Genomic DNA, 27,348 nt, shown 5'->3' on the forward strand with positions numbered 1-27,348 from the left:
TGAGGTTGATGCCATGCTCAAACATAGGCTTCAATGGATATTTCAAACCTCCCTCCTCTACACAGACACACTTGCACACAAACACACATATTCTCATTTGAACTTAGCATCCACATGTCACTTTTGGTTAGACTTGCACTCTCTAGAATAATTCTTTTGACTTATTAACTTTGTAGATGGACACACACACAGAGACACATAGCCTGAGAGAGGAAGAAATAGGAGCATAGCCCCTCCAGCTGTCCCATGGATGCAAATTTTATGTGTCATTGTTTTTAACAACTTTAAGATCTGCTGCAAGTTATGTGAGGTGATATTCAGTCTTAGCATGCCATAACGTAAAACGTAAAAAAAAGAGGTGCCCGGAATATTTGTATTGATGTATTTATTGATCCACAAAAACCCTGTTTAATCCTTCTTCAGTGAAATATCTAGAAAAGAGAACCCTTGTTAAAAATATTGTTGGAGGCTTAACATATGCATACTGAATTAGAATAAATAAATGTTACTAAAAGCACATTAGTAAAAGTACTACTCAGTTTTTTAAACCCTGCCTCCTGAGCTACCAAGGTTTTTGGGTTTTTTTTAGAAAACAATGACAACCAGACTTAAAAATGCCTCCTGAATAACATTCTCTATACAGTGGACACTCGGGTTGTGAACGTGATCTGTGCGGGATGCATGTTTACAACTCGCAGTGTTCGTAACCTGCAGCGGCGCATCTGCACATGTGCGGGTTGTGATTTAGCACTTTTGCTCATGCACGACCGTCAAAACCTGGAAGTAACCCGTTCCGAGAGCCAGTGTGGTGTAGTGGTTAAGAGCAGTAGTCACGTAATCTGGGGAACCGGGTTCGCGTCTCCGCTCCTCCACATGCAACTGCTGGGTGACCTTGGGCCAGTCACACTTCTTTGAAGTCTCTCAGCCCCACTCACCCCATAGAGTGTTTGTTGTGGGGGAGGAAGGGAAAGGAGAATGTTAGCCGCTTTGAGATTCCTTAAAGGGAGTGAAAGGCGGGATATCAAATCCAAACTCCTCTTCTTCTTCTTCTTCCGGTACTTCTGGGTTTCGGCGGTCCGTAACCCGAAAAAACACAACCTGAAGTGTCTGTAACCCGAGGTATGACTGTATTGAAAAAGCACAAGGAAAACAGAGGGAGTTTGTACTTTGTAATATATTGAATCTTTCTCTCCCCCCCCCCCCCCAGAAAGCATATTTTAGAGAGACTGAAAACTCTTGGTATCGAGAAACAGTTTCCTTTGTGTTTTCCATTTGTTTGGTGCTGTCACATTCTTCTGCAACCCTTTGATAACATACCAAAGGTGGCTGATGTTGCAGCACCCATTATTTTACCATTATCAGTCAAATGATTTTGCTTGTTTAAATTATTATTGCTCCCAAGTGTCAAAAGGAATACAAGAATCTGAGATTACTATGGTAACATTGACTTTGACTCTTGGAATCCTTTTGTACATTAGCACAAGTATGCAGGAACTACACTTATTTTGCTCTGTTCCATAGTTCCATAGTAATGTTCAGAAGCTTTAGAAGGAAGGGTGCATCTGAAAGGAAGGAAGGTCCAGATCTTCTTTCCATTCCAGTGTCAAGATCAAGCCACAGAATAGCAGGTTCCGCACCACTGCAATAACATACAAGGGAATAGAGTTTACACACTGTCATGGTGTATAATGCCGCAATGTATTTCTCTATGACAAAGACCCTCTCTGTACTGTTATCTACAAGTAAGTTCCACTCAGCAAAGTTCCTTTCTAATGTATTTAAAAGTTTGCCATTGAATGGTCTTACATATTTGTACTGTTTCCTCTTGATAAAGACTTGGCTCTTTACTTATCATTGAACTGCCAACAAACAAGTAACTTAAAGACTTGACAGTGCTTTCCTTGTCCACATTGGACAGGTTGGAGTGGTAACTACATTTTAAATTATACAGGGAGGTAGCCGTGTTGGTCTGCCGTAGTCGAAACAAAATAAAAAAATTCCTTCCAGTAGCACCTTAGAGACAACTAAGTTTGTTATTGGTATGAGCTTTCGTGTGCATGCACACTTCTTCTGAAGACCAATCTGAAGAAGTGTGCATGCACACGAAAGCTCATACCAATAACAAACTTAGTTGGTCTCTAAGGTGCTACTGGAAGGATTTTTTTTTTTTTTGTTTAAATTATACAAAAATGGCCACGAGTCAGGGCTGAAAACAACAACAACAACAACAACAACAACAACAACAACAACAACAGGAATGCAATACAGAAAAGAGTCAATAAAGAATTTTGCAAGAACAGTGTCTGTGTCCATATGTGAATGAACACAGGGTGGCGATTCCGGATGGGATGGCTAATCTGGAAGATATCTAAGAGTTGGAGCCACAGACCAGGGTTATCCCAGCAGTGCTATCATACATGGTCTCTGTGGCAAGGGACATACTATTTGCATGTACTCAATGGGTGACCATAGGCCCAGACATCTTCCAGGAGGGTCAACTTGAGGCATGGAGATGGTCAACCTGATGGTGATGATGAGTCACTAGATAAGTACTTCTAAATGCTTCTGACTGGATGGGGCATGTCTACCACCAGGAGACAATAGTAAAGATGCAGGTGGCACTGTGGTCTAAACCACTGGGCTTGCCGATCAGAAGGTTGGCATTTCGAATCCCCACGATGGGGTGAGCTCCTGTTGCTTTGTCCCAGCTCCTAGCAACCTAGCAGTTCAAAAGCACTCCAATGCAAGTAGATAAATAGGTACCGCTGTGTGTTTTGTTGTGCCAGAAGAGGTTTAGTCATGCTGGCGACATGACCCGGAATAGCTGTCTGTGGACAAACACTGTCTTCCTCAGCCTGAAAGTGAGATGAGTGTGACAACCCCATAGTCACCTTTGACTGGACTTAACCATCCAGGGGTCATTTACCTTTTTCATCCTAGTAATGTGTGCTTCATCTCTGAAGGCTGACTTGTCTATCGGTGGCAAGATGTGGGAATGACACATGCCATGTTACTGGTTCTCCATGCACACACAAAGAGAACCCATTTGCTACTTCTGCAGAGTTCACATAAAATGTGCATATACAATGCAGGCAATCAACAATAATATTCAGATGTTTAGACCAATTTTAAGCAACGGCAGCAGAAGAGGGGGAGAAGTTTAAGTGGGATAATGTTTCAGCTTTCTGATCTTATTGTAATCAAGTTTTCCTACAACTTAATGGAAAGTAAACTGTAATCTGCATAGCTGCAATCATAACCCTTTAACCATGAGCATTTTTAATTTTTTAAAAATTGTTGCAGTGTACATTGTTTTCAGAGGAAAGTCTGAAAGTCTATGAAAACAATGTTTTCTTCTGACTGATTGACACAGCTTATTTAGTATTTCCCCGCATATGTATTGGTACTATGATTTGTATGAAAGCGAATAATACAGTATTCTAGACATCAGTATGTTATCAGCTGAAGGTTCACTCTCTGTTCTAAATAGATTTCCTGTATTTCATTTCATTTCCATTGTTATTTTGGTCACACGCTCCTTCCATCTACTGTAGAGGATGTTTGCTAAGTCCCTTCAGAGCAAATTTATATCTACAGATGCATACATAACCCAAACTCCCTCCTTCTGCAATGGGCCATCTTTTTTTATTAAGCATTCCTCCCCTTTCCCTTGACAGACTCTTTATTAATGAGACTTATACCATGTTAAAAGTAACAAAACTAATGGGTTCATGAAAGGGCCTAAAAAGTGCTTGATTCATGGAAGTGCTGAAGGCCTTATTGATTCTTTCTTAAAAGAGGAATCAATAAAATTCATGTCAAATGTGAAATTGTACACTAAACTGCTCTTATCTCTTATCTGATTTGCTGACTTGACCATGTATTAAGGGGACTAATGAAATTGAACACCTCTTATGCAGTTATTATCAGAATGCTGTAATATTAATATCAATGAGGAAGGCTTATTCACACTTACGGGAAGCTCCCGAAGACATGAGAACTGTTTTCCAGCATCAGTATTAAACAAAACTGGGGAGCGTTTTTGGTAGCATGTGTTTGAATATGTGTTTGAATATACACTTGATTAGGTGAAATTTTACCTGCAGCCAAGCAACTGTTGGTGCTGTTGGGCAACTCATCCACTCCTCCTTTGTTAAAAGTGCTTTAATGCCATGTTTGAAAGTGAACTTCAAATAAGACCGGCTTGCTGGATTAAAGGCATGACTTCGTGGATTCAGTCAACTTCAAAATGAGAAAGACTGGCATATATAGGATAAATTCTGGTGTGAAAAACTAATGTTCCAGAACTAAGACCTGCTTCAAGCCTTCCCATTAATCATTCACTCATTCCACACTTTGCAATACATTTCACATCACTTTCCAAACTGCAAAAGTCCATTTTTAACTGGATTTGTTGCAGTAGGGTGGCAGAGCCCTTTAATCTACTTTAAATGTTCAAACCTAAAGTTATGATAGGGGCTCGCTGTTGGAAAAGCCCATTGGGAAGTTGGACAGATAGAATAAACCTTCTCACATACAAGGTTTTCCAAAGTTATGTCTCTTGAATTAGTGGCTAAAGCTATGGATTCATGAAACTGAAATCCTATACCTTAGAGTAAGTGCCAGTGAATTCAGTGGGATATACTTCTAATTCTGGGTAGACATTATGGGATTCTGCTGTTAATCACACATGATTTGTAACTAACAAATGCTTATGTATTTCTGACTGTTTCTTCTTTGCAGGCTCAGTCCACCTTCGTATCCCAGAATCCTCCCCAGTTGGCACTGCCATTGGAACCATAAAAGCCTCTGATGCAGACATTGGGAGGAACGCAGAACTTGAATACCGCATTATTGATGGTGATGGAAGGGATATGTTTGACATTGTTACACAGAAGGAGACACAGGAAGGAGTTATCACAGTGCGAAAGGTGCATATTATCTCCATGAATTACTGTTTGCTTTAAAATAATCAGCTTTGAAATTACATTTTATATTTTGCAGGGTTGGTACCATTATTAAAAGTTTGTTGGTTGTCCAGAAATGCCATGTAGCTCCGTTTTAGATTCCACAATTATAGCTGTGCAGTTATTTTAAGGTTATCAGATTTTTTTCAAAGAATCAGGGGACACTTCTCTTCTGTGGTCTCCTTTGTTGCACAGCCTTCCTCTGGGTTCCGGCCTGCTCTCTTGGAGCGCTAGCTGCCATGGAGTAGGCTCAGGTCAGGCCTGGGCTCAGCCACGTGTCCTTGCCCTCCCGGTGCTCTCCTACCTCTCCTCCTCAGCGGTGGTGCCTGCAGCAGTGCGGCAAGGTCGGGGCTCCCTCTTTTTTCTCCTTCCTCTTTCTCTTCCTTCTCCTTCTCCTCTCCCCTTTCTCCCTGCGTCGGCTCCAGGGTTTTCCTGGCCCCAGAGCGCTGCTGGGCAGTCGGCCGGGTGGCTGGGCGCTCTCGCTCCTGGCTCGATTTGGGTCACGGGGTGTGTGTGTCAGCGGTTCCCCCAGTTGACGCGCCGCGTGACCCCAGTTCCCCCTCAGCAGTGGCTGTTGCAGCGGCAGTCTCAGCAGCCCGGAGCCAGACTGGTAGCGGAGTTGGCTCCGGCTGGCTTCAGGAGCTGCTTGCTGCTGTGGAGCCTGCCATTTTGCCTCACCGGAAGTCCCCATATGATGTGTCTTGTGCCGTTGAACCAATCACGCAATATTCATTCCCTACTAATAAATCTGCAACACTTAAAATATAAATCAGGGGAAATTAAATGAATTCCGGAGACATTCCGGGATGGATTTTGTCTGGGGACAGATTTGTGAATCTGGGGACTATCCCCAGGAAACGGGGACGTCTGGTAACCCTAAGTTATTTGCCGTACCTTTCAATTTAGCCAAGGTTGCTTATTGTAGGAAAAATATTTTAACAGTATTGCATTCAGAGGTAGAAGAGTGGACCCAAATGCAAAGTATTTCATATTTGTATCAAAAGAGGAAAGGCTGTCATCATTAGAGCTGTTGCCATATTTTGCCAAAGCAAAATTCAGGGAAAATTTGAGAGGAAGTGCCTTAGAGATTTGTGGGAAGCCAACAGAGTTTTCATAGTTCCAGAGCAGTTTCTCAAGGGGTTAAGGTCCTGCATAGCCACAATGAATGGGTGTCCACATAGCTATTCTGTGTCTCCCTCTCAGTATCTATTCAGAAGACAGATTGTTGCATTGAGGTGCATTACCTTTGGCAGTTTGAAAACCTGAGAATATATCTGAGACATAATTAGCATGTACAACGTAAAGTTCTCCTTGAGAACAAGGTTAAGATGGAGGGAGGAGAGTCTCAATAATGCGGGAAGAGAGCGTTTGTTGCCAACGTAATATAACTTCAGAGTAAATAGAAGATTTAAGCGCCAAGACAGTCTGGCATCCTTCATGAGTACTAATTTAACTTTAAAGATTTGAGGGGAAATAAATTCAAAAATGTCTCCAGAATCCATTTTGGGTCCACCTTTTGATATCTCTCTGTTATACTGTGCATGCTAATGAAGCTTTGCTCCAATGTCAGACAAGCTGCACTTTCTCTCAGCTTGTTCATTCCCTGGAAATCATTAATTAGCTAGCACTTTTCATCTGCAGTCACAGAGAAATCGGAGAATGGAATCTCTTGTCTATCCACCCCCCCCAAAAAAAGAAGTATTCTAATTATAACTCCAAAACTTTTCATCTTCTCACTTTAAAAAGCACTTGCTGACAAAATGTCACATATATTTTGCCAAAATTTCACTGATGTCAGATTCATGAAATGCAATGTAAATGAACCAGGTTATGCACAGATTTTCCATAAGATAATTTAAATTCAGGATATATATATATATATATATATATATATATATATATTCATAAAATTAGCCTTATGGTGGTCGTTTGACCAATGTTGTGGACTATAAAACTGCTTGATATGTTGCTGATGATGAGACCCTGGATTTTGCAGGGAAACTGCTGTTACCTAAAGATTCGCTACTTGCGTATGCACTTGAGAGCTGAAGACAGAAGAGTCAAGTGAAGTATTTGTTTTTACATCAAATACTTCTGACAATTTGATGCATACAGGCATGGATGGGATTGTCTCATTGCATCGTCGCAACCACTCCATTGCATTAGAAGATAGTTAGGAAGTAGTGACTTGCCCACTGAATCCAAAGTCACAAAAACAGCAGATATGCTGATAAAACTAGACCAGGTCATTTCATTGAGGACAGTGTTTCTAAAATTATTTGCCTGTGGGCAGGGAGGAACCCTGAACTTTCAAAGTTAGCATATCAAAAGGAAAGCTTGAATCCTTTTCTCTGGAATCAATTTTTCCAGGTGTAATGGGTTTCCAAAAGCATTCAGTCATGTCACCACTTCTGATCTGATGCAATGATGTGTAGATCTGCCTCTTCTCAAATTGCATTTGAGACACTTTCTTGACAAATGGCTGGGAAAAACACATCCCTAGGTACTAAACTGGATCATAACATTTTGGCACATGTGCATTCTCCACAGTGTGGGTGCCAGTTCATGGTCTGAACAATTGTACAGTGCTCCTGCTTCAGCTGCAGTACTATTGAGGGCAAGGAGGACATGAGTAGCTGATTCAATGGCCAGGCAACTGTTCTAGTGGTAGACATCTTCCCCACAATGCACACCCATCCTTTTCCCCAATTGGAAGAAGAGTCTGATTCAGTGCCAAGTTCAGGATTAGCATCATTGGACAACTACTCAGATCCCAGCAGGAGGCTTACAGCCACATCCCAGAACCCTCTGCTTCTTCTGCGAGCGGTTCCAAAAGCAAGGGAAAGGAATAGCAGTCTCCACTCAAATTGCTTTCTTCTTCTGAGCAGTGATGCAAGTTGTGTCCACAGGGAGATGGCAAGTGGGGAGGAGGAGGAGGAGGAGGAGAGGGCCTATTCACTCTTTCCCGGAGTTGGTTTTAGGGTGATGTTGTTGGTACGGTGGCACTGGGCAGAACACCGCAAAGGACACCACAGTGATGCTGCAGAACAGACTGTGAGAGGTGGTGCACACCACCAAATGTTAGTGTTGCAAAAGGTGACGCTGAAATTTGAGAGCCCAAAGTCTGCCACTGCTTTGCCTAGTGACAAGATGGTGCCGTCTCACCATTTCATATATAGAAGCAAGACAGTGGAAAATCTCTCTCCAATATGTGAGAGCCAACTGGCTAATTAGGACAGGCCTTGCACATGGACAACTCTGTCATCTGACAGAGGGGAATGGCTCAAGAGGAAGAACCAGGGGGTATCTGAACTGCATGTTTAACTCTGTCTAATGGTTGGGCTAGCCCTACCAGTCTAAACCCAGCGTTCCAGTTCTTCAAGGGAAATCAGTATTCAAGAGAAGCCTTCCAGTGCACATGTGCAATCCTATTCTCAGTTGCGTGATCACCCAGTCCTCATCAAATTGACTAAATGTGTCTTTGTGTTTAATACAAATTTGCCCTCCCAATCTAGAGTCACTAGTTGTTATGCATGACTACTTGTCCATGGCAAAAGCAGGATAGAGACCCAACACTTAACCCACTACATCTGGGACTCTAAACTCCCATCCAACCCATGGTCAACAGTCAGGTGTATCCCAACATTTTGGGGTGGCACATGTTAGCCACTCCTGTGCGACACCATAAAGCAAGCAATATGTGTCTTGGAATATGTCATTATTGTATGTGTTTTGGTACCTGGGATATTGCTGCCATTACATAAATGGCAAATGGTGCTTGCTGTGCTATCCCACTTTTCACAGTGTGACATTCTGACACCTAACATATTGTTGTGTCATTGTGTTATTGACTTTGTTCCCTCCCTATGTTGTCTTACAGCCACTGGACTATGAGAATCGAAGGCTATATACTTTGAAAGTAGAGGCAGAGAATCTATATGTCGACCCGCGATTTTATTACCTCGGACCTTTCAAAGATACAACCACTGTGAAAATATCAGTGGAAGATGTGGACGAGCCTCCCATTTTCAGCAGATCCTCTTACCTTTTTGAGATCCATGAAGATATTGAGGTGGGCACAATCATAGGCACTGTGATGGCCCGAGATCCAGATTCTGCTGCAGGTCCTATCAGGTAAAGGCCAGATTCGAAAACCTAGATTGATAACATCTCTATATCTAGTTATTTCAGCTGATATTGTTACTCTGACTGGCAAGATGCATAGAAATGTAGGCATGAGGTACTTGATAAAGAAGAATTTCTAAGGTATTCTATGCTGGACTGAGTCGTACTGTATTCTTGAAGAAGATTGTTTTGATCATGTAGAATGACATTCTCAGAAGCCTATCAGGCCAGAGTATGAAACTTCAAGGCAATGTTGTGACTTTCTGTCTTTCATTTTTGTAATGAAACAGTAGCTCTGTCTTCTCTGATAGTATTAGGGACAGATACTTACTTTTGGCCAAAAAAACCCTAGTCTATAGGTATATATCTCACTCTCTACACAAGACAAAACAACATTGTGTCATCCCCCCCCCCCCCGAAGCTTATTTTGTAGAGCCAAAATGTTACCCCAAAAAATCTAAACTTGAAACGCAGAATTTTGAAATTGACTATGCAACTTTAAATCTAAAATTGGCATTCAAATGTTTTGGCAAACATCAAATATGAAATCTCAAAATGGGTGAGTTAGAATGTCCCTTTCGCAGTGGGAGAAAACAATGAAATCTTTCATTTTTTCCCATTTTTTACTAATTGGAAAACCATAGTTAACAGCTTCAGGGCATGCTAGCTTGTCAACAAAACCACGGTATATTGTCCTGGCTTATTCTGAAGCTGTTACCAGGCATCTACAGTTAATGGAAGAGTTGCTGGTTTATTCATTCCATTCCTCAAATAAAAGCAGGAGCAAAGACCCATAAGCACAACTAATCAATTCACTGATATTTCAGCTTATTAAGCAGATATGCTTGTCCAAACTCAACTTATGCCATAGCATATCAATTTTCAAATGCAGTCCAAGACTTAAGTATAGCATACCATCTACTGCCAAATATTGTTGTAATTATTGAAAACACATCTCAAAATCAATTGTTAGATATCATTTTGCAGCTATTATATATTCAATGAATGTTCAGAGAACAATGGAGCATTATTATGAATATTTGGTTCAGCTCTATGGATTTGTTTTGTTTTCAGAAGCATGTTATTTTACTTCTCCTCCTCAACTGTTTATATGTGATATTTATACAACCAAGAAGTAACAAGAACTCTGGTTTGGCTTCTTCATCAATTTCAGTCATATTTGACAATAGCATAAGCCAAACATGAGCTAAAAAGGAAGGTTAGCTGGCCATGCCAAGACTTGAAGCTCTGTATTGGCATAAGCTCATCTCTCATCCCATTCTATTGTTTCCATTATATGACAGCTTTATTAATGTCTGTCCATGCAGTTTGGATATTTATTGGAATGACAATAGGAATTTCAGCAACAGTTAATGAAAGATGTGAATGTATGGCAGAAAAAATGGGCAAACAAGTACTGGCAAATGTATTCGGCAAGCTTGGATATGGCATCAGAAAACCAGTTAATATTTCTATAGGAATATATTACCTGATGTTTTTCCTAGGAAAAGAAAAGAAGAAAAAAAAACCCTCTTTATTAAATCCAGCTATCCAGAGTCACTATTTAGGAATCCACTAGAAGAAATAATTTCTAAGTTGTGATTCAAGGACCCGCCACCCGCTTGGGGATAAGAAAGACACATGGACACAGTATATTAGGTTAATGGGCTAAAAAAAGATCACAACTTTATTGATTACAGCATGTGAGAGGTATTGGCTTAGGCATTGGATAAAATAACAGTGTGACTCCACCCCCTCAGGGAGTGGTGAGTCTAACAAGGGTTAACCACCAGTGGGAGGAGCCTGTTGATGCAAATACAACTGAAAGCTCCCCCTGATGTCACCGGGGTCGTGCCATGGCCCTAGCCACCAGCAAGGGCATCAGACAGGATCCACGACCGCCGGATTCCTTTACCCATAAAGTAGAGGGGAAGGTGGTGGACACACCCTGCCCTCCAATACACAAACATATTCCAATGCCTAACCGCCTATACCTAAAAGTTGTGATGATTTGCTACGAGGTCGGCGAAAAACCAAGTGGCTGATGCCAATTTGCCAGTTAAACCCAGAGGGGACAAAGCAACAGAAACCCACAGAAAATGCAAGGCAACCCCCCCCCCCAGCCAGTCTCCAAACCTCACGGTCTCCAAACTGCTGATGATTCTGCTTCCCTTGAGGCACTCCACTCAGAAATTGCCAAGACAAAATACTTGAGTCCCTGCTTCCCTGCAGGAATGGCTCATCCTGGCTCTCACTGCTCATGCTCCCAAACCACCCGAAAAACAACAAGCTCCTCCAGAGGTCTTGATCTGCTGAAAACCAGCAGCGGGATGAAAGGGAAGTGCTGCCACGGCCACATGTAAGCAGGAAAACCCCACCCCAAGCCTCCACCTGATTGGTTGGCTGCCTGAGAACATGGCACAGCAGCCAGGCCAGGCCAGCTGGGCAGGGGCTGGAACGCCCCCTGCCAACGCGGGAAACGGTTCCTGCTCACAACTCCTCCCCTCTGTAAGGAAGAGAGGCTTAATGGCAAGCACCAAGAAACAAACAAACAAAAAAAATCACTGCAGTTTTGAAAGGTGCAGTCTGCCATCTTGATTTAAAATGGCATTCAATTTCCCTCCAAACATAGACAAACACTTGCTCGGTAATCTCTGGAGCTATTGTGCAAAACTTTGTTAAGTTATCCTAAGAACTGCATAGAGAACAAAATGAAAAACAACTTTCCAGAATATCATAGCGGATTCCCTGATTTCATGCACATCCAGGACTGTGGTGCAGCAGGACAAATCCTCCAATGGAGGAGGTTGCATGTTGACAGCTTTGCGCTTTTATTATATAGTAAGGTAGGTCTTCACATCCAAAGAATTTAACAATAATTATTCCCTGCCAACGTACCCCTTACCCCTACCCAACACAATTCGGCCATGCCAAAATAAATAGCTGGTTTGTGAGAAGATAATGAAGAGGAAACATTGACACTGATGTCAGTTGCAATCCATTGTTCAATATGGCCAAATCACCTATTTTCTGTGAAATAAACTGCAGGTGAATAATTAACTAGAACTATTGATAGTAATGGACGGGGGAAAAACTGTCCCTACAATTTTTGCAATTTTCCATGAAATTATCTGGGGTTTGAGGAAGGAGCAGCAGGGTTACATTGTACCATTCTAATTAAATATTTTTGGACCACAGAGATAATAGAGCTAATAAAGGTAAATGACTGTATTTATCTTGTTCAGTTCACAGGGAAAGAAAAGTTACCTTTTTGCTTATTAAAGCACAGTAGTTGGTTCTTACAGTTCTGCCTTTTTACAGAATGCAGAAAACAATTGATGCAGCAACACTGTACATATAAAAAAACCAGAGATTAACTATGAATTTTCCTCAGTGATGATTATATATATTTGTGCTAACACAAGTCTTTGGCACACAGGCTTGCACACATCTTTTCTGCCTCGGCAAATGGAGCAATAATTCTTTTTCATACTGAAAATGCTGGCGCCTTCTTTGGGTTGCTTTCTTCATGGAAGTGCAACTCTGAGGCATCGATACTCTGAACATTTTGTATGGAACCTTTATTAGAAAGGCCAGCATCAAGAATAGAGAAAGACCTCCATCTTAAAAGCACATGCACACTCCAGAACCCAAAGGTGCACAGGCTATATGGAACTGGGTTTCTGTTGTTTAGGGCAAACAGGGATCTGTCACCAAAAGAGAAAAGAATGAAAGGGAGCAAAGATTAAGGAAGCAAATAACATTGAGGAGGAAATTACCATAGTCAGTTCAAGAGTTGAGGAGGCAGAGAGAACAAAGACAGACATATCACTGCAGTAGAAGTTGAAGCAGGCTTTATATCAACACCGGTGTGAGCCCAGCATTGCAATTTATGTATCACATGTCAACGAGCTGGATACTTTTTCAGCAAAGGGAACATAGACTCAGTAACATTTCAGAGGCATTTCTGATGGCCGCCTGTGGGGCTGCTCCATTCCTCATGGTTCTTCTTCTTCACGCATGAGAATAGACAAGTGAGAATTGGAAGTGCTTCTGTATCAACGAGTCCATGATCCATCATGCAAAATGGCTTCAGGAACTCTCATGGGGGGGGGGGGTGTGCAGAGAGATTTTAATGATTTCTTAAGAATCTTGGGAAGAGATAGGTCTGAATAAAATTTGGATCAGGAGCTTCTCAATGGCTCCACGACTCCAGTGATGCAACATCTGTCTGAACACTGAATTGGAATGGCTGTTTCTTATAGGAAGATGAAAGTGGTGAATGTGCAGTTGGCAAATCTTTCTCTACTTGATCCAATTTAGGTTTTCTTTGGATCGCCACACTGACCTTGACCGAATCTTCAACATACATTCTGGAAATGGATCTATTTATACTTCCAAGATGCTTGACCGAGAAATATCACAGTGGCACAATCTTAGTGTGATAGCAGCTGAAATCAGTAAGCTCATTGCTATTGATGCAAGTGTTTTCTTCATGTTTGCATGAGAAGAGAATATTGTGCAAAATCATTTTTCTTTGGATTTATGTGGAAGACCCAGTACCTCATGTGATGTTAAGCTTCAGTATGTGGGAGCTGCTGCAGTGTGCGTTCCTTCATGACACTGGTAGACCCACACTGGAGAAGTCCATGTAGGTAGGCTCTTAGGAGCTTCTCACCATGTCAGAATTGCTTCTGTTTAGGGGAAGGTCAATGCTGGTCTGGGAAGGAGCTATGGTCTAGGCCCCCACCCATACCTTTTGTCAAGACAAAATAAAAAAATTCATTCCAGTAGCACCTTAAAGACCAACTAAGTTAGTTCTAGGTATGAGCTTTCGTGTGCATGCACACTTCTTCAGATACACTGAAGAAGGGTCTGGTGACTTCTGTTTCAGTGTATCTGAAGAAGTGTGCATGCACACGAAAGCTCATACCTAGAACTAACTTAGTTGGTCTTTAAGGTGCTACTGGAAGGAATTTTTTATTTTTTTTTATTTTGTCTTGACTATGGCAGACCAACACGGCTACTTATCTGTAACATACCTTTTGTGTGAGCAGAGTGGCGCGAGAGGAGCATGGATTGCAGCAGATCCCACATCCTACAGATGCTGTCAGAGGGTCCCCTAAGGGTGAGACTCTCCCTCAAAAAGTATGAGTAACACATTAAAGGACCTCCTAGTTTAGTCATCTATAATTCTGTGTGTTGAAGTTGTGGCATCGAAGATTCTGCCTTAGCTGGTAGAAATTCATATAGTGAAACTGCTGGGGTTTTTTTCGTTTTTGTTCTTAAAGTGCCATGTATCCATGGCCTCCTAGTTTAGTTCTGATAGAAAAGAGAATCTATTTTTAAAAAAAGATTACTGATTTCCCCGTGCTTTGACAGATAACCCCAAAGAGATGACTCGCGTTTCTGTTTACGTTCGGATATTGGATGTGAACGACAACGCACCACAGTTTGCTGTGTTCTATGATACTTTTGTGTGTGAAAATGCGAGAGCGGGCCAAGTAAGTCAATTTATGGAAATGTTTAAAGCTATTTGGTTCTGTTATGGGAACAGGCACCAAGTCATTCATTTACAATAATGTGTCTATTCCTTAAGAGTGAAAGATTGCTTTTGAGAGCAGTTCGGGGAACTTAACATGAAAAGGGGGAAAATGGCTGCCAGCAAATCAGACTCCAGCCTTGTACAGCAATGCTTCCCAGCTACATCAACATGTAAATTACCAAATGACTTTCTTGCAGATCCACAAAAGGAAGCTTTGTGCTCGGAAGACATCAAGCTCCTTTCTCCCTCCCCCCACCCCCCAAAAGAAAACAGTTTCTCTTCAGTTGTTTTCTCAGATTTGTCCTTAAAAAAACACCCTCTTAATTGCATTCAGTGCTGCCTTCATGGAGGAAAGTGTTATATGTTACAAACAGTAATTTGTAATCATTTTTTAAGCATCCTTTGCTACATAACTCAATTGCGCTTTGACTTGACATGGATAGTGTTCTAAAACATCACTGTCAGCCTTCTATTTTTATGCAAATGCCGGTTTTTATCTCAAAAGGCTTTCTGTGGGCAAATCACACAACAGCATAAAAAGTTGTTTGCATCAGAAGGACAAACATTTGCTTTGCTTTGCCTCTTTAGGAGACGCTTTGAACTGTACTCGGATCAATGTGAAATGACTTTGCCTTCAAGAGCGGCAAAGTACCGGCCATTAGGGCTTCTTGCAACTCACAATTGTGCCTTCTGAGGAGAAAGAAAAATGGGAAGAGTGAGAGGACAGGGACACCTTAACTCTTTCACTTCCTGCTGTTTTTCTGCTCAAATCACTCCTTCCCCCAAACTGCTTTTCCACTTTTGTGGGGGTGATGGAGGGGCACACATCCTCACCTTTAGGGAGGAGGATTTTTTAAAGGGTTTGCCAGAACTGGCAGGGAGAATACTGTGACATTGCTTCTATTACCGTATTTTTCGCCCCATAGGACGCACTTTTCCCCCTCCAAAAATGAAGGGGAAATGTGTGTGCGTCCTATGGGGCGAATGAAGGCTTTTGCTGAAGCCTGGAGAGCGAGAGGCGTCGGTGCGCACCGACCCCTCTCGCTCTCCAGGCTTCCCGCAGATCTCCGCAAGCTGTGGGAGCCTGTGCTGGGCTCCCGTGGCTTGCGGAGAGTTGCCTGCATGCCGAAGGCTGGGTGCGCTGAGCCCAGCGCGCCCAGACTTCGTGCACCTCTCCGCAAGGCGCGGGAGCCCTGCACTGGGCTGCTTGCGGAGAGTTGCCTGTTCTGGGGGCTGGGGTCGGGGAAGCTCGGGCTTCCCCCGCCCCAGCCCCGTGCCTGGGGAAAAAACAAATTTCCCCCTCTTTATTTCCCCCCCAAAAAAACTAGGTGCGCCTTATGGGACGGTGCGTCCTATAGGGCGAAAAATACGGTATGTTTCGTGTCAGAGGGGAGCAGAGGAGTATCTAAGGGAAGATTTTGTGCTCCATCCTTCCACAGGGTTTACTTCTATCGGAGGCTGAGCCAGAATTTTCTGCTCAGAAAGGGTGAGGGGGAATTTGACAAACTTCTCCCTCGACTCGCCATTTTCATTTACGCTGCCAGGCACTTTCTGTCAGCAGCTAAGGCATGCACTGTAATATCATCTGAAGGCAGCCCTGTTTAGGGAAGCTTTTAATGTTTAATAGGTTATTATATTTTAATGTTCTGTTGAAAGCCGCCCAAAGTGGCTGGGGAAACCCAGCCAGATGGGCGGGGTATAAATAATAAATTATTAGTAGTAGTATTAGTAGTAGTATTAGTATTAGCCGGCCACCCACTCCCCATGCAGACAGAGCAGCAGGCAGGTTGGGGACAGGAAAAAATGGCCCCACACTCTCTGTCCTCGGGGTGATGTCATGTGACTTTAGCAGCACCCTGAAGCCAGAAAGAGCAACCATCTCCCTTTTTACTCAGCCCAGAGTCAGCCCACCAATGAGAAAGCACCTGCTTCAGGTGGTGGAAGCCCATGGCATTGTCCCACCTGCATCACTGATGGTGCTGCTGGTGGAACACCCACTTCTCACTGGTGAGAGGGAGGCATCCGTATGCACAGTTTTGCTGCTCATCTTTGCCCCTGCCCCTGGGTGGAGAAGACAAGAGGCAATGTTTTGAGGACCCCTCAGCTCTTGCCAAGTTTGGCTAGAGTGGGGGCACTCCCTGGCAATGGTGGAAATAGGGGATGGGGCACAATGGCAGGGGAGGCTGGCAGAGAGCAGCACTTTCTCATTTCACCTCAGATGGTGAAAAGGGACACATCGCCCCTGAGTTCATGTGTAGTGAGAACAGACTGCATCCTCCAGCCATCAACATCTAGGGTAGCACCTTGGATTCCTTTAGCCCAGCCTTTCTCAACCTGTGAGTCCCCAGATGTTGTTGGACTACAACTCCCATCACCCCCAGCTAGCAAGGCCAGAGCTCAGGGATGATGGAAGTTGTAGTCCAACAACATCTGGGGACCCACAGGTTGAGAACCGCTGCTTTAGCCAAACCCCAATATAAGCTCTCAAATATAGGGTGACAAATAGAGTAAAATTTAGATGTATTTACATTACTTCCCATGCCACATTTGAGGTCATAAGTTTATGCCATGCCTGCTGAATTCGATACGCATGGCCAGGCTACAGAACAAATTGCAAGTCACATACCTGTGCGGGGCAGAAAAAAGCTTTTTGATTTTTCTGGTTTACAACTAATTTTCTACAGATTTCATATTTTGAACTGAACAAAGGCTAAAGAGTCTGTAGCATTTGACTGTGTCCACAACTGCATTCTTCCCAAATGGATAAATAGGCAAAGACTTTTTAATTTCCTCTTCCATATTGATTTAGTTGGGAGTTATGCATTTATTGATTACTTTTCTATCCTGTCTTGCCTCTAAGGAGCACAAAGTGGCACACATGATTCTCCTTCTCTTCATTTTATCTTCACAGTAATCCTATGTGCTAAATTAGGCTGAAAGACAGCTAATGGCCCAATATCACCCACTGAGTTCCATTGCTGGGGTTGCAAAAAGGCCAGAAGCTTTTCCTTCTGATTTGAGTTAACCATGGTTTATAATTATGAATGAACCGGAAACTGTGGTTAGCTGAACCTCAAGTATGGTATAGGGGGACAAACCAGAATTGAAAATCAATGTTTAAAGTTGGCTTGTTTCCCTAATTCACAATTAAGATTAATTGCAGTTTGTTTAGGTTCTGACATAACAAAATCATTTGAATAGAACGTTCAACCATGGTTTATTATTATGTGACTAAGGCTTGATTTCATTTACTCTCACTTTCCCTCTCCTTTTTCAATGCAGCCACAAGGAGGAGAGAGGAAATTTTCATTTTACCGCCATTTAGTGTTACATGTGAAGCCTAAACTGTGATTAATCTCAGCTTATGGCTTGTTGAAACAGGTTGGCTTCATAAATCACAGTTTGAAGTTGGTTTGTTTCAGTAAATCATAGTTAAGATAAATCTGGAGTTGATTTGCATAAAGATGAATCATGGTAGCCCAAGTCCTTCCCTTAGGCATTCCCACTACATTTCCCCATCTGTTTTCTTGTGCAGAGGAGTTGAAAAGCATAACATTGTGGGAGATGGGGCAAGGATAAACTATCCAAACGTGTCATACGTGTTCCCACTGCAGGAAGATAGATTAAAGAGTTATTTGCCTATATCTCCTTTTGGAAGAAAGCAGCTCAAGTGAATAATAGGGGGGGGGGGGGAGAGAGAGACCATAAAGGATATGGGGCAAAATACAAAGTTTTCTGAAGCCAGATTTGGCCCCTGGGCCTCCAGTTGCCAACTAAAGCTCTGGGGAATAAAAAGAAACCAAGTAAACAATGTAATGTGCATTTGACTTTACTGTGTTGTTTGGGGTAGATAAATGTTACGTACCATGCAAACACAGAAACATATTTTGAAAGCGTCCTTCAAGGCCACTTGTACTTCTCAGAGCAATCAGACAAACTTCTCACAAATGTCAACTTGTTTTTCCTTGCCCTTCTCTGCAGCTAATACAAACCATAAGTGCAGTTGACAAAGATGATCCCCTCGGAGGACAAAAGTTTTTCTTCAGTTTAGCTGCTGTTAATCCAAATTTCACAGTCCAGGACAATGAAGGTATAATGAATAAGACATTTCAGGATGTGAGATGAGTGATTCTTTGTGCACATTTCCGGAGTATTCCCATTTTTGTGTAGTTAGGTAACTGGGTTCAGAAGCATGGCATAGAAATAAAGACATGTTTCAACTCATTTTCAAAGGACAGATAGGCACTATTCTGGCCCACTGAACCACAGAACAGTGCTCTAGAGCAAAACCTACCCCGTCATTTCAAGTTGCTGTAGATTAGCTCCAGACAAACTCTTATTTTCCATTCCACAATGATTTTTGTAGTAGCAAAATGGTGGGCTTGTCCACCTACTCAAGCATTTAATTTCCAACAGTGTCCAGCTGGGTGCCTCTGAGACCCCCTGGGTTTAAACCACTGAGCTTCTTGGGCTTGCCAGTCAGAAGGTCAGTGGTTTGAATTCCCTGCAACGGATGAGCTCCCATCACTCTGTCCCATCTCCTTACAACCTAGCAGTTTGAAAGCACTCCAGTGCAAGTAGATAAATACATAGGTACTGCTGCAGTGGGAAGGTAAAGGGCATTTCCTTGTGCTCCGGTTTCCGTCATGGTGTTCCGTTGCGCCAGAAGCAGTTTAGTCACGCTGGCCACATGACCCGGAAAGCTGCCTGTGGACAAATGCTGGCTTCCTTTGGCCTGAATGTGAGATGAGTGCTACAACTCCATAGTCGCCTTGACTGGACTTAACTGTTCAGGGGTCCTTTACCTTTACTTTACTTTTTGTTTTCTGAGACACCCACAAGCAGGGTATGATGGCAGAGTCTCACCTAGTGTGTGATCAGTGAATGTATACTGTTCTTGCTTGCGATTAATCATCATGTACTATAGTCAATGATAGATCCATCCCCCAGCAGCACATCAGCCACCATTTTTTTCAGAGATGAGAGATCCAATAATGGATATCTGTCATCTACCTAGCTTAATCCAGAAAACGTTCCTTCACTAGTGTGCACCTTCAATAATTCAGATTGTCTATGGGGTTAGCTAGACATTTCTTGGGGTTTTCTTTGCATTTTGTCTATGATGCAGCGATTATGGAGTCATATCCCATGTCCCACACCACTCAGTTCCTGTTAGGGGACAACAACAACAAAAAAAAAAACACAATTGCTCATTAAGGAAACAAACCGGTACTTTTGAGTGAAGGGGAAATGGAGGGGAACATTGATGGCCTTGAATATTATTCATGCTAGCTCGCTTTATTAATGACAAACTTGTGGGGGGTTTTGTTCTTCATTTAAAAGACAATGGCAAGGGGAAATGTCAATAAAATGGAACTGTGGCTTTGGGTCAGAAGGCTGCACACACAAGATAGCTGACTGCTTGCTTCAGGGGAAATATTTAATGGGAAGTCTGTTCAAGTTCTGCTAATGTAACACTGAGTGCATAGCTCTGTGGTTTTGTTGTAATGTGCACATTGTTTGTGGCTAACTGGTCTAGATAACACTGCCCGGATTTTAACGAGAAGGAATGGCTTTAGCCGGCATGAAATCAGTACTTACCTTCTGCCAGTGGTGATCTCCGACAACGACTACCCCATCCAAAGCAGCACTGGCACACTGACTATTCGGGTGTGCGCCTGCGACAGCCGGGGGAACATGCAGTCTTGCAATGCTGAAGCTTTGCTCCTTCCAGCGGGTCTTAGCACAGGAGCGCTCATTGCCATTCTGCTCTGCATCATTATTCTCCTAGGTAAGTTGCAGGGGAACGCTACTCTTTGCTAAATGAAATGGCACTATAAAGAGATATTAGGCCCTGCCAAGCTGCATCCTGCAGTCTTTTTTTTTTTTTTTTTTTTTTTTTTTTAGCCTTACGTACTTGTCACCACCTTTCAGTAATCAAATTGATACACTGATTGTCCCTGAAATTGGATTAGGGTACAATATTATCTTATCGGCACAGATGAAGTCGAAACTGCATAACCACTTCAGCACGTTCCAGCTTGCAAGCTGCTGCTCCAGAGATTGCCAACCTTTTTGTCAGGTGCATGGGCACATTAGGAAATCTAGGCAACTGCTGTGGGCACCACAAAACACCCATTTCATAGAAGAAGAAAAACTGGCGGTGCTCAGAACCAGCCCAAACAACAGGCAATACATTTATACAGGGCAAGAAAAGCAAATAAAGCAAATGAATGAATGAGTGAAACAGGCAACATCTCCACCACCAAAAAACCCCAACCAAGCAACAACAAAAAGTAAAACTGAAGAACATCCCTATTTAACAAAAAAATGAGAGGGTCTAGGGGCCTTGGTGGGAAGCAAGGGTGATGTGGTACCCACAGGCATCAAATTTGAGGCATTTTTGTCCCAGGACATTAATAATCAAAGCTACATACTGAAAAAATAGGAACAACTTAAAAAAACCCAATTGAACATTCATAGAATTAAAGCTATATATAGATATAAAATATGCACACACCATTACCTCTCTGGAGAGCTTCACATAGAGTAAAAAGTGTGCCTCTTCCAAGATTCACGCATTTATTTCCGAATCATTTGGTGAATCGAGCACCTCATTTTTTACAAGGGGAACTTTTGCATTAGAGAGTAAAGGAAAGAGCAGACGAGAATAAATGCTGCCATACCTTAAAAAAGAAAAGAGGAAATTGAATTAAAAGTGTGAATCAGCCTCTACTCTTTGGAGATAACAAGCTTGAGTGGAGTTCTGTTATTCTCTCTCTGTCTTTCTTTAACAAAATAAAAAATATCCTAAGTTTCCTACCCCCTCCTTTAAAATAAACTTCCAGGGCATTTTTTGGCCTAAATTAGGAATACTTTATCCGCATAAACAAATTGTGCAACGTAGGAAGAAATGAGTGAAAGACTTAAAATAGTCAGCAGCAGATTTCACGGTGAAGCTATGCTGCTTACCTTACTGCTGGCTGGTGGAACCAATTGCAGCGCTTTGGGGAGGGGAAATGGTGCCAGTAGAAAGGTGAATGGCTCTGCTGGCAAATTTGCATTGCAAAAACCTTTCTTCCATCCTGGTCCCCTCCTTACCATCCCAGTACACTGCAGTGACTCAGCCACACAGAGGTCAGGTGCGCAACACAGCCCCACCAAGCCACCCTAGCTGAAAATAGTACACTCTTTAATAGGGATTATGGGGTCAATTAAACTTTTTTTTAAAACTGTGGATTTCCAATTAGCTTTGCTGTCACTTCTTTCCTCAAAAGAAGGCATAGTTCCTGCTTCAGCAAGCAGATCTGAGGGAAACGAGATGGGATATGTCAAAGAACAGCTGTCAAGTTTGAAATGACAATTAGCAGCTACTTTTCGAAGCAAAAGAACAAAGGAAGCATTAGTTAAGCGTTGCATTTTACTGTCTATAGCACTAAAAAAGAAGAAGGCTATTTTGGGCAGACTGTTTTCAGTATTTGGTTAAAGTGCACTTGCCGTAGGTTCTGGGCAGACAAAAGGAAATTCTTTCAAATAATGCATAAGTAATTTAAGGAATTCACGACCAAAATATGCAGTGATGGCATACAGATGATTTTTTTTTTTTTAAAAAAAATGTTTAGTCTTATTCAAGGGGGATAGAACTCTCAACAGCTGTTAGGATAGCTAAGAGGACCATTCACGTTCAGAATAAATACCTTGTTACAGGCCACCCCAATCTCTGCCGAGCAGAAGCCATATTTTAGGGGTCTTGGCAGTTAACCTGGGTTTGTGTTTCTTGGGAATGAGGCACAGAGGAGACTGCCTTGTCTTTATGAAATATGGTTTATTTTTACACATATTTACAACCTGAGATTTGGTGGAGGGCATGGAGAACATTACACCGCAAGAGTGCCTCTCGTTGTTCCTCTCATAGCTTCAGCAAACTTGATTCCAAACACCCTGTTACCCCTGGTAACTTCACCCTCTCAGTTCTTCTGTTACTGTCCACTTCTCAGCTGGGAAGAAGGACGGCATCTACACAGTCAAGTGTTCTTAATGGTTCAGTGCTTAGCTGCCTTTGGGTTCTTAATGGCATCACTGTCAGCAATCTTCTGAACAGAAGAATTGGTTCAACCTGCGTTTTTCATTGGCCTGGCATCTTCCCTTCATAATCTAAATATTTGCCAAATTCTACCCTTCACTAAATTTAGGAGAGTCTTGCGCCCTTGCAAATGCATAACAACATCTTCATTGCTAGAGCAATAAATAATAAATAATGAAACCTCACACCCTTCCTGTGAGTTTCCAGAAGTATTGCGGTAAAAAACCAAACAGATTGACCTTCTTGGTTTGATTCATCCAAGGAATTTCATATGTTCTCATTTCATCTATTCTGGACGTCAAGGGTCAGGATTACAAATCCCCCACGATGTTTCTTGGTAGGTTTCTAGCAATGGTTGCACATAGATTAATATTGTTATAGATTTAAGGGGGTAATGCCCCCAAACCCCATACATGCCAGGGTTTCAACTAATCGGGATATGGATTAAAGTGCAGAACTGTGCCAGGTAGGGAATTCCTGGGCTGGCTTACGCAAACCAGCCTGGCTGGCTGGCTGAAGAGCAAACTTGATAACATGACAAAAGGTGTTGATGGCCCACTGGGGAGTGAGATGTTACCAAGGGGGTGGGGTGTATGTTTGAGGGGACAGGAAAAGGGTTTCTGGGAAGAAAAAGCAGGAAGAAGAGTTGAGATCCATCTTTGGGGGAGGCTGCTTGCCCTGCTGCCTCTTGAAATGACCATACCATGAGATCTGGACTCCCTCCATGCAGACTGAGGGTGTAAAAAGGCTAATAAACCATATTTCTTAAAGGCATGGCAGTCTCTGCTGCACATTCAATTCTCCAAAGAAGGACAGACCTTTGGCGAGTGCATGGCTGGGCACATGACTTTAGAAACAATATGGTCCAATATTCATATATTTGGTATAAAAACACACAACAACAGTGTGCTGATTTGATACAGGATGCCAAATACATCATAGAGTACAGTGGTACCTTGGTTTTCAAACATCTCAGTTGACGAACATTTCAGTTTTCAAACGCCGTAAACCCGGAAGTAAATGCTTCGGTTTTCGAACACACCTTGGAAGTTGAATATGCCACGTGGCTTCCGCTGAGTGCAAGATCCTGAGGCCTAGCTGTCGGCTATTGAGTTTTCAGTTTTTGAACATTTCACAACTTGAATGGTGTTCTGGAATGGATTACGTTTGAAAACCGAGGTACCACTGTATTACCAAATAGAGCATGGCTGAAGTCTTGCACTGAGCTGGTGAAAAATAGTAATAATAATAATAACAAAGATGGATATGACAGACATGTTTGTTAGTATCACAAACTGCAATTCCTTCTTAATTGTGTTCTTTCTTTTTTCCAAGTTATAGTGGTGCTGTTTGCGGCTCTAAAGAGGCAGCGAAAGAAAGAGCCTCTGATCTTGTCTAAGGAAGATATCAGAGACAACATTGTGAGTTATAATGATGAAGGTGGTGGAGAAGAAGACACACAGGCTTTTGATATTGGCACACTGAGGAATCCTGCGGCTATCGAAGATAAGAAGCTACGCCGAGATATCATCCCGGAAACATTATTTATACCACGGAGGACTCCTTCTGCCCCAGATAACACGGATGTCCGGGATTTCATTAACCAAAGGTTGAAAGAGCATGATAATGACCCCTCTGCGCCACCGTACGATTCCCTGGCAACTTACGCCTATGAAGGAAATGATTCTATAGCTGAATCCTTGAGTTCTTTAGAGTCTGGCACTACTGAGGGAGACCAAAACTATGATTACCTCAAGGAATGGGGGCCTCGGTTTAATAAGCTTGCTGAGATGTATGGTGGAGGCGAAAGTGATAAAGACACTTCCTAACCGACCGTAGGATATACAGTTTTTGTTCATTTGAGAGGAAGTAACTTTACAGACACCTTCTCCACGTGACAATATTTGATGTTCAGGAACTTTTTCCTGCCACTCAGCACAATGGGTTTTTTTCCTTTCCTTTCTTTCTCGTTTCGTTTCGAATTTGCTCATTGATGTCCTTTATTCTTTCTCGTAGAATGTCACATGGAATATATACAGCATTTTATTTAACCCCTTTCCAAAAGCCAAAGCTATTGAAATTCAGTGTGGTCCAATTTATGAAATAAAGGATACACTACTTTTGTGCAGGTTTATAATCTCCCAAGCAACCATAGATTTGAGTTGCTTTCATTAAATACATGTTCTACACTTGCAAATACAGCTTTTTTAAAAGACCCAGACCGTGATCCACAGAGGGTCATGAATGCACGTTCCACATGCACTCCTATGTTTTTCCTTAGAATTTTATTTCTTTTTCAGGAACTGCCCACACAAGACCCCTGGAGAGGTTTCCAAAATCTTGCATAGAGAGCATTTTCCCCAGAATCGGCATGCCTAGAAAACAAGGGGCTTCTTTTTCTGTTACAAAAAAATTAATCTTCTGAATAACAGCCCAGTGTGCAAAACCCATCAGATTTTCTAATAAATTCTTTGAATTTTGCTATAGGTGAAATTTCAGTGGCACTTCTAGTTTGTGGGTTCTGTTTGTGCAATTTCTGAAAAAGGACGTGAAAAGCAATTAAAATGAATGCACAGAACCTCTGTGCACTTCTTTTTAGAGATTGTGGCCCTGGAAGAAGAAGAAAACATATGTCCCTATTCTGTACATTACAAATTTCCCTGAAAATATACACGTGGTGTTAATGTGATATGCAGCTGGTTTAAAAAAGAAAAAAAAAACTTTGTGCAACTTCATTTCATCAGATTCTATCTGCCAATGTTTTATATTTATATTTTTGTATTTATTTTTAAGAAATAAACCAGTTTTATAACGATATTGTTGCCTGCCTGATTTATTAAGAACATGGCCTTTTATCAGTTTAGAGGGTTGTGCTTTTATACACATTTATTTTGTTATTTCTGGACCACTTGTCCTTCCAAGGAGCTCGCAAATATTTAAATACAATATAATCCAAGCATAAAATCATAGTGTAAAACAGAACTCATCCAATAGCAGCTGCAATTAGGTGCACATAAGCCCCATGGAACTCAATGGGAAATTTCAGCAGATAGATATATCTATATCTATGAAGAAAAATAGAATCACTGACCTTGAAAATATTAAGGAATTGCAACCTCATTTTGAAGCTGACTCCCACTCAATCCCTACCATCTAATGTATGTGAGTTTATGTGTATCCCATTATAACTATGCAAAAAAATTCATGCAATACAGCTAGTGGCTGTATACTAGTTATACTGCAATGTTAGCTTAAGTGCAGTTCTATGCATTGCAGTGGGACTTACTGCCAGGCAAATAATGGATATAGGATTAGGATCAAAACCCAATTTAATCGCTGGTCTGACTCGACCATTTTGCCTGGAAATGGTTACACTTTAGCTCTTCCACAAGGGAATCTGGTATGAAGGAAGTGAAAAAATGGGATCCCATTATTTAACCAATATAAGAAGCCATCTCAAATAATGGCCCTGATTCAGCTTTGAAATACTCAGCAGAAGGTATGTTTGCTTGGAGGGAGGGGCTACATTCAACATGTTGCTCCCATTCATGAATGCCGATGAGCCAGATTACCCCAAACTGGCCTAGAACAATTTACCCTGAATTTAATAGCAGAACTAATTGGAGTGTAGCAAATGCTAACCCTACCCAAAGCTTAAAATCCTAGCAACTGAACCATCAAACCGTGAGGCAAACATATTTTCAGCAAATCCTGAACTGCAACACAATTGGTACACATTCTTTGTTTTTGTTTTTTTAGGGGGAGGCTATTTCAGAGTTTGGCTGTCACAGAAAAAGTCCTCTTCATGGTTGGTAGCAGATGGATGTCTGCAAGTTGTGGTATAACCAGGAGGTCATTTGATGGTAAACACAGTGTTTGGGCAGGTCAACATGGAAGAAGCCATTATCTCAGGTATTCTGGTCCCAAGTTGTTCAGGGGCTTATTCATACATAAAGTTTCAACTTAATCCAACAGCAAAATGGCAGGCGGTACAGTTCTTTCATTAAATGTGTTACATGGCAGAAGCCAGATGCATCACACAACAGCCTAGCTAGATCCAGCTTCTAGAGCCCCACAAATAGCATATTGTAGTAACTAAGACACAAAGATAACAATGGTCACTGTGGCCAAGCTATTCCCACCTAGGAAAAGCTGTAGCTGGTACACCAACTGAAGCTGATAAGAGGGGATCTTTGTCACTTGGGCCTGTGGTGACATGATAGCTCTAGGAGCACCCCAAGACTACAGACTTGTTTCTTCAAGGGCAGTGCAATCTCATCCTGGACAAGTAAGATGCCTAACTTCTGAACCCAGAAACCACACACACACCTACAGGACATCCATTTTATCAGGATTCAGTCATCCAGCACACCTCTGTGTCCAGACACTAGTCTAAGACCTCATGATTCGGATGTACAACCTCTCCTGATTTGTGATTCAGAAAAGTGGATTTAGATGACATCAGCATGGTGATGGCACTGGACTCCAACCCTTCTAATGTGCTTTGTTTTACCACCTGTATCTGGTGTTCATTTAGACAAGACCATTTAGAACAGGCCTACCTCAAGTCGAGAGACTTCACTTCCTCCTCTAAGCAGGTTTCTGCAGATATATTGTCTTCCACCAAT

At 42.1% G+C, this 27,348-nt stretch overlaps 1 protein-coding gene across 8 annotated transcripts in view; it reads left to right on the forward strand.

The window, feature by feature from the left end:
- The window catches only part of CDH10 (cadherin 10), a 410,273-nt gene extending 384,738 nt beyond the window's left edge, over window positions 1-25,535 (forward strand). For 6 of the 8 annotated variants that reach the window (XM_081873036.1, XM_081873030.1, XM_081873031.1 and 3 more), the window contains exons 6-12: window positions 4,744-4,931; window positions 8,848-9,101; window positions 13,416-13,552; window positions 14,475-14,596; window positions 18,619-18,727; window positions 20,177-20,428; window positions 24,056-25,535. In XM_081873036.1, the coding sequence (XP_081729162.1) occupies window positions 4,744-4,931; window positions 8,848-9,101; window positions 13,416-13,552; window positions 14,475-14,596; window positions 18,619-18,727; window positions 20,177-20,428; window positions 24,056-24,549 (1,556 nt within the window). In that variant the 3' untranslated portion in view covers window positions 24,550-25,535. Of the gene's footprint in view, window positions 1-4,743; window positions 4,932-8,847; window positions 9,102-13,415; window positions 13,553-14,474; window positions 14,597-18,618; window positions 18,807-18,838; window positions 19,809-20,176; window positions 20,429-24,055 lie in introns of those variants that run through there. The other 2 variants (XM_081873034.1, XM_081873037.1) reach the window with 2 other exon arrangements.
- Window positions 25,536-27,348: the final 1,813 nt, after the last annotated feature.

Source organism: Podarcis erhardii, assembly GCF_964252035.2.
Source record: "Podarcis erhardii genome assembly, chromosome: 8".
Lineage (NCBI taxonomy): Eukaryota > Metazoa > Chordata > Lepidosauria > Squamata > Lacertidae > Podarcis > Podarcis erhardii.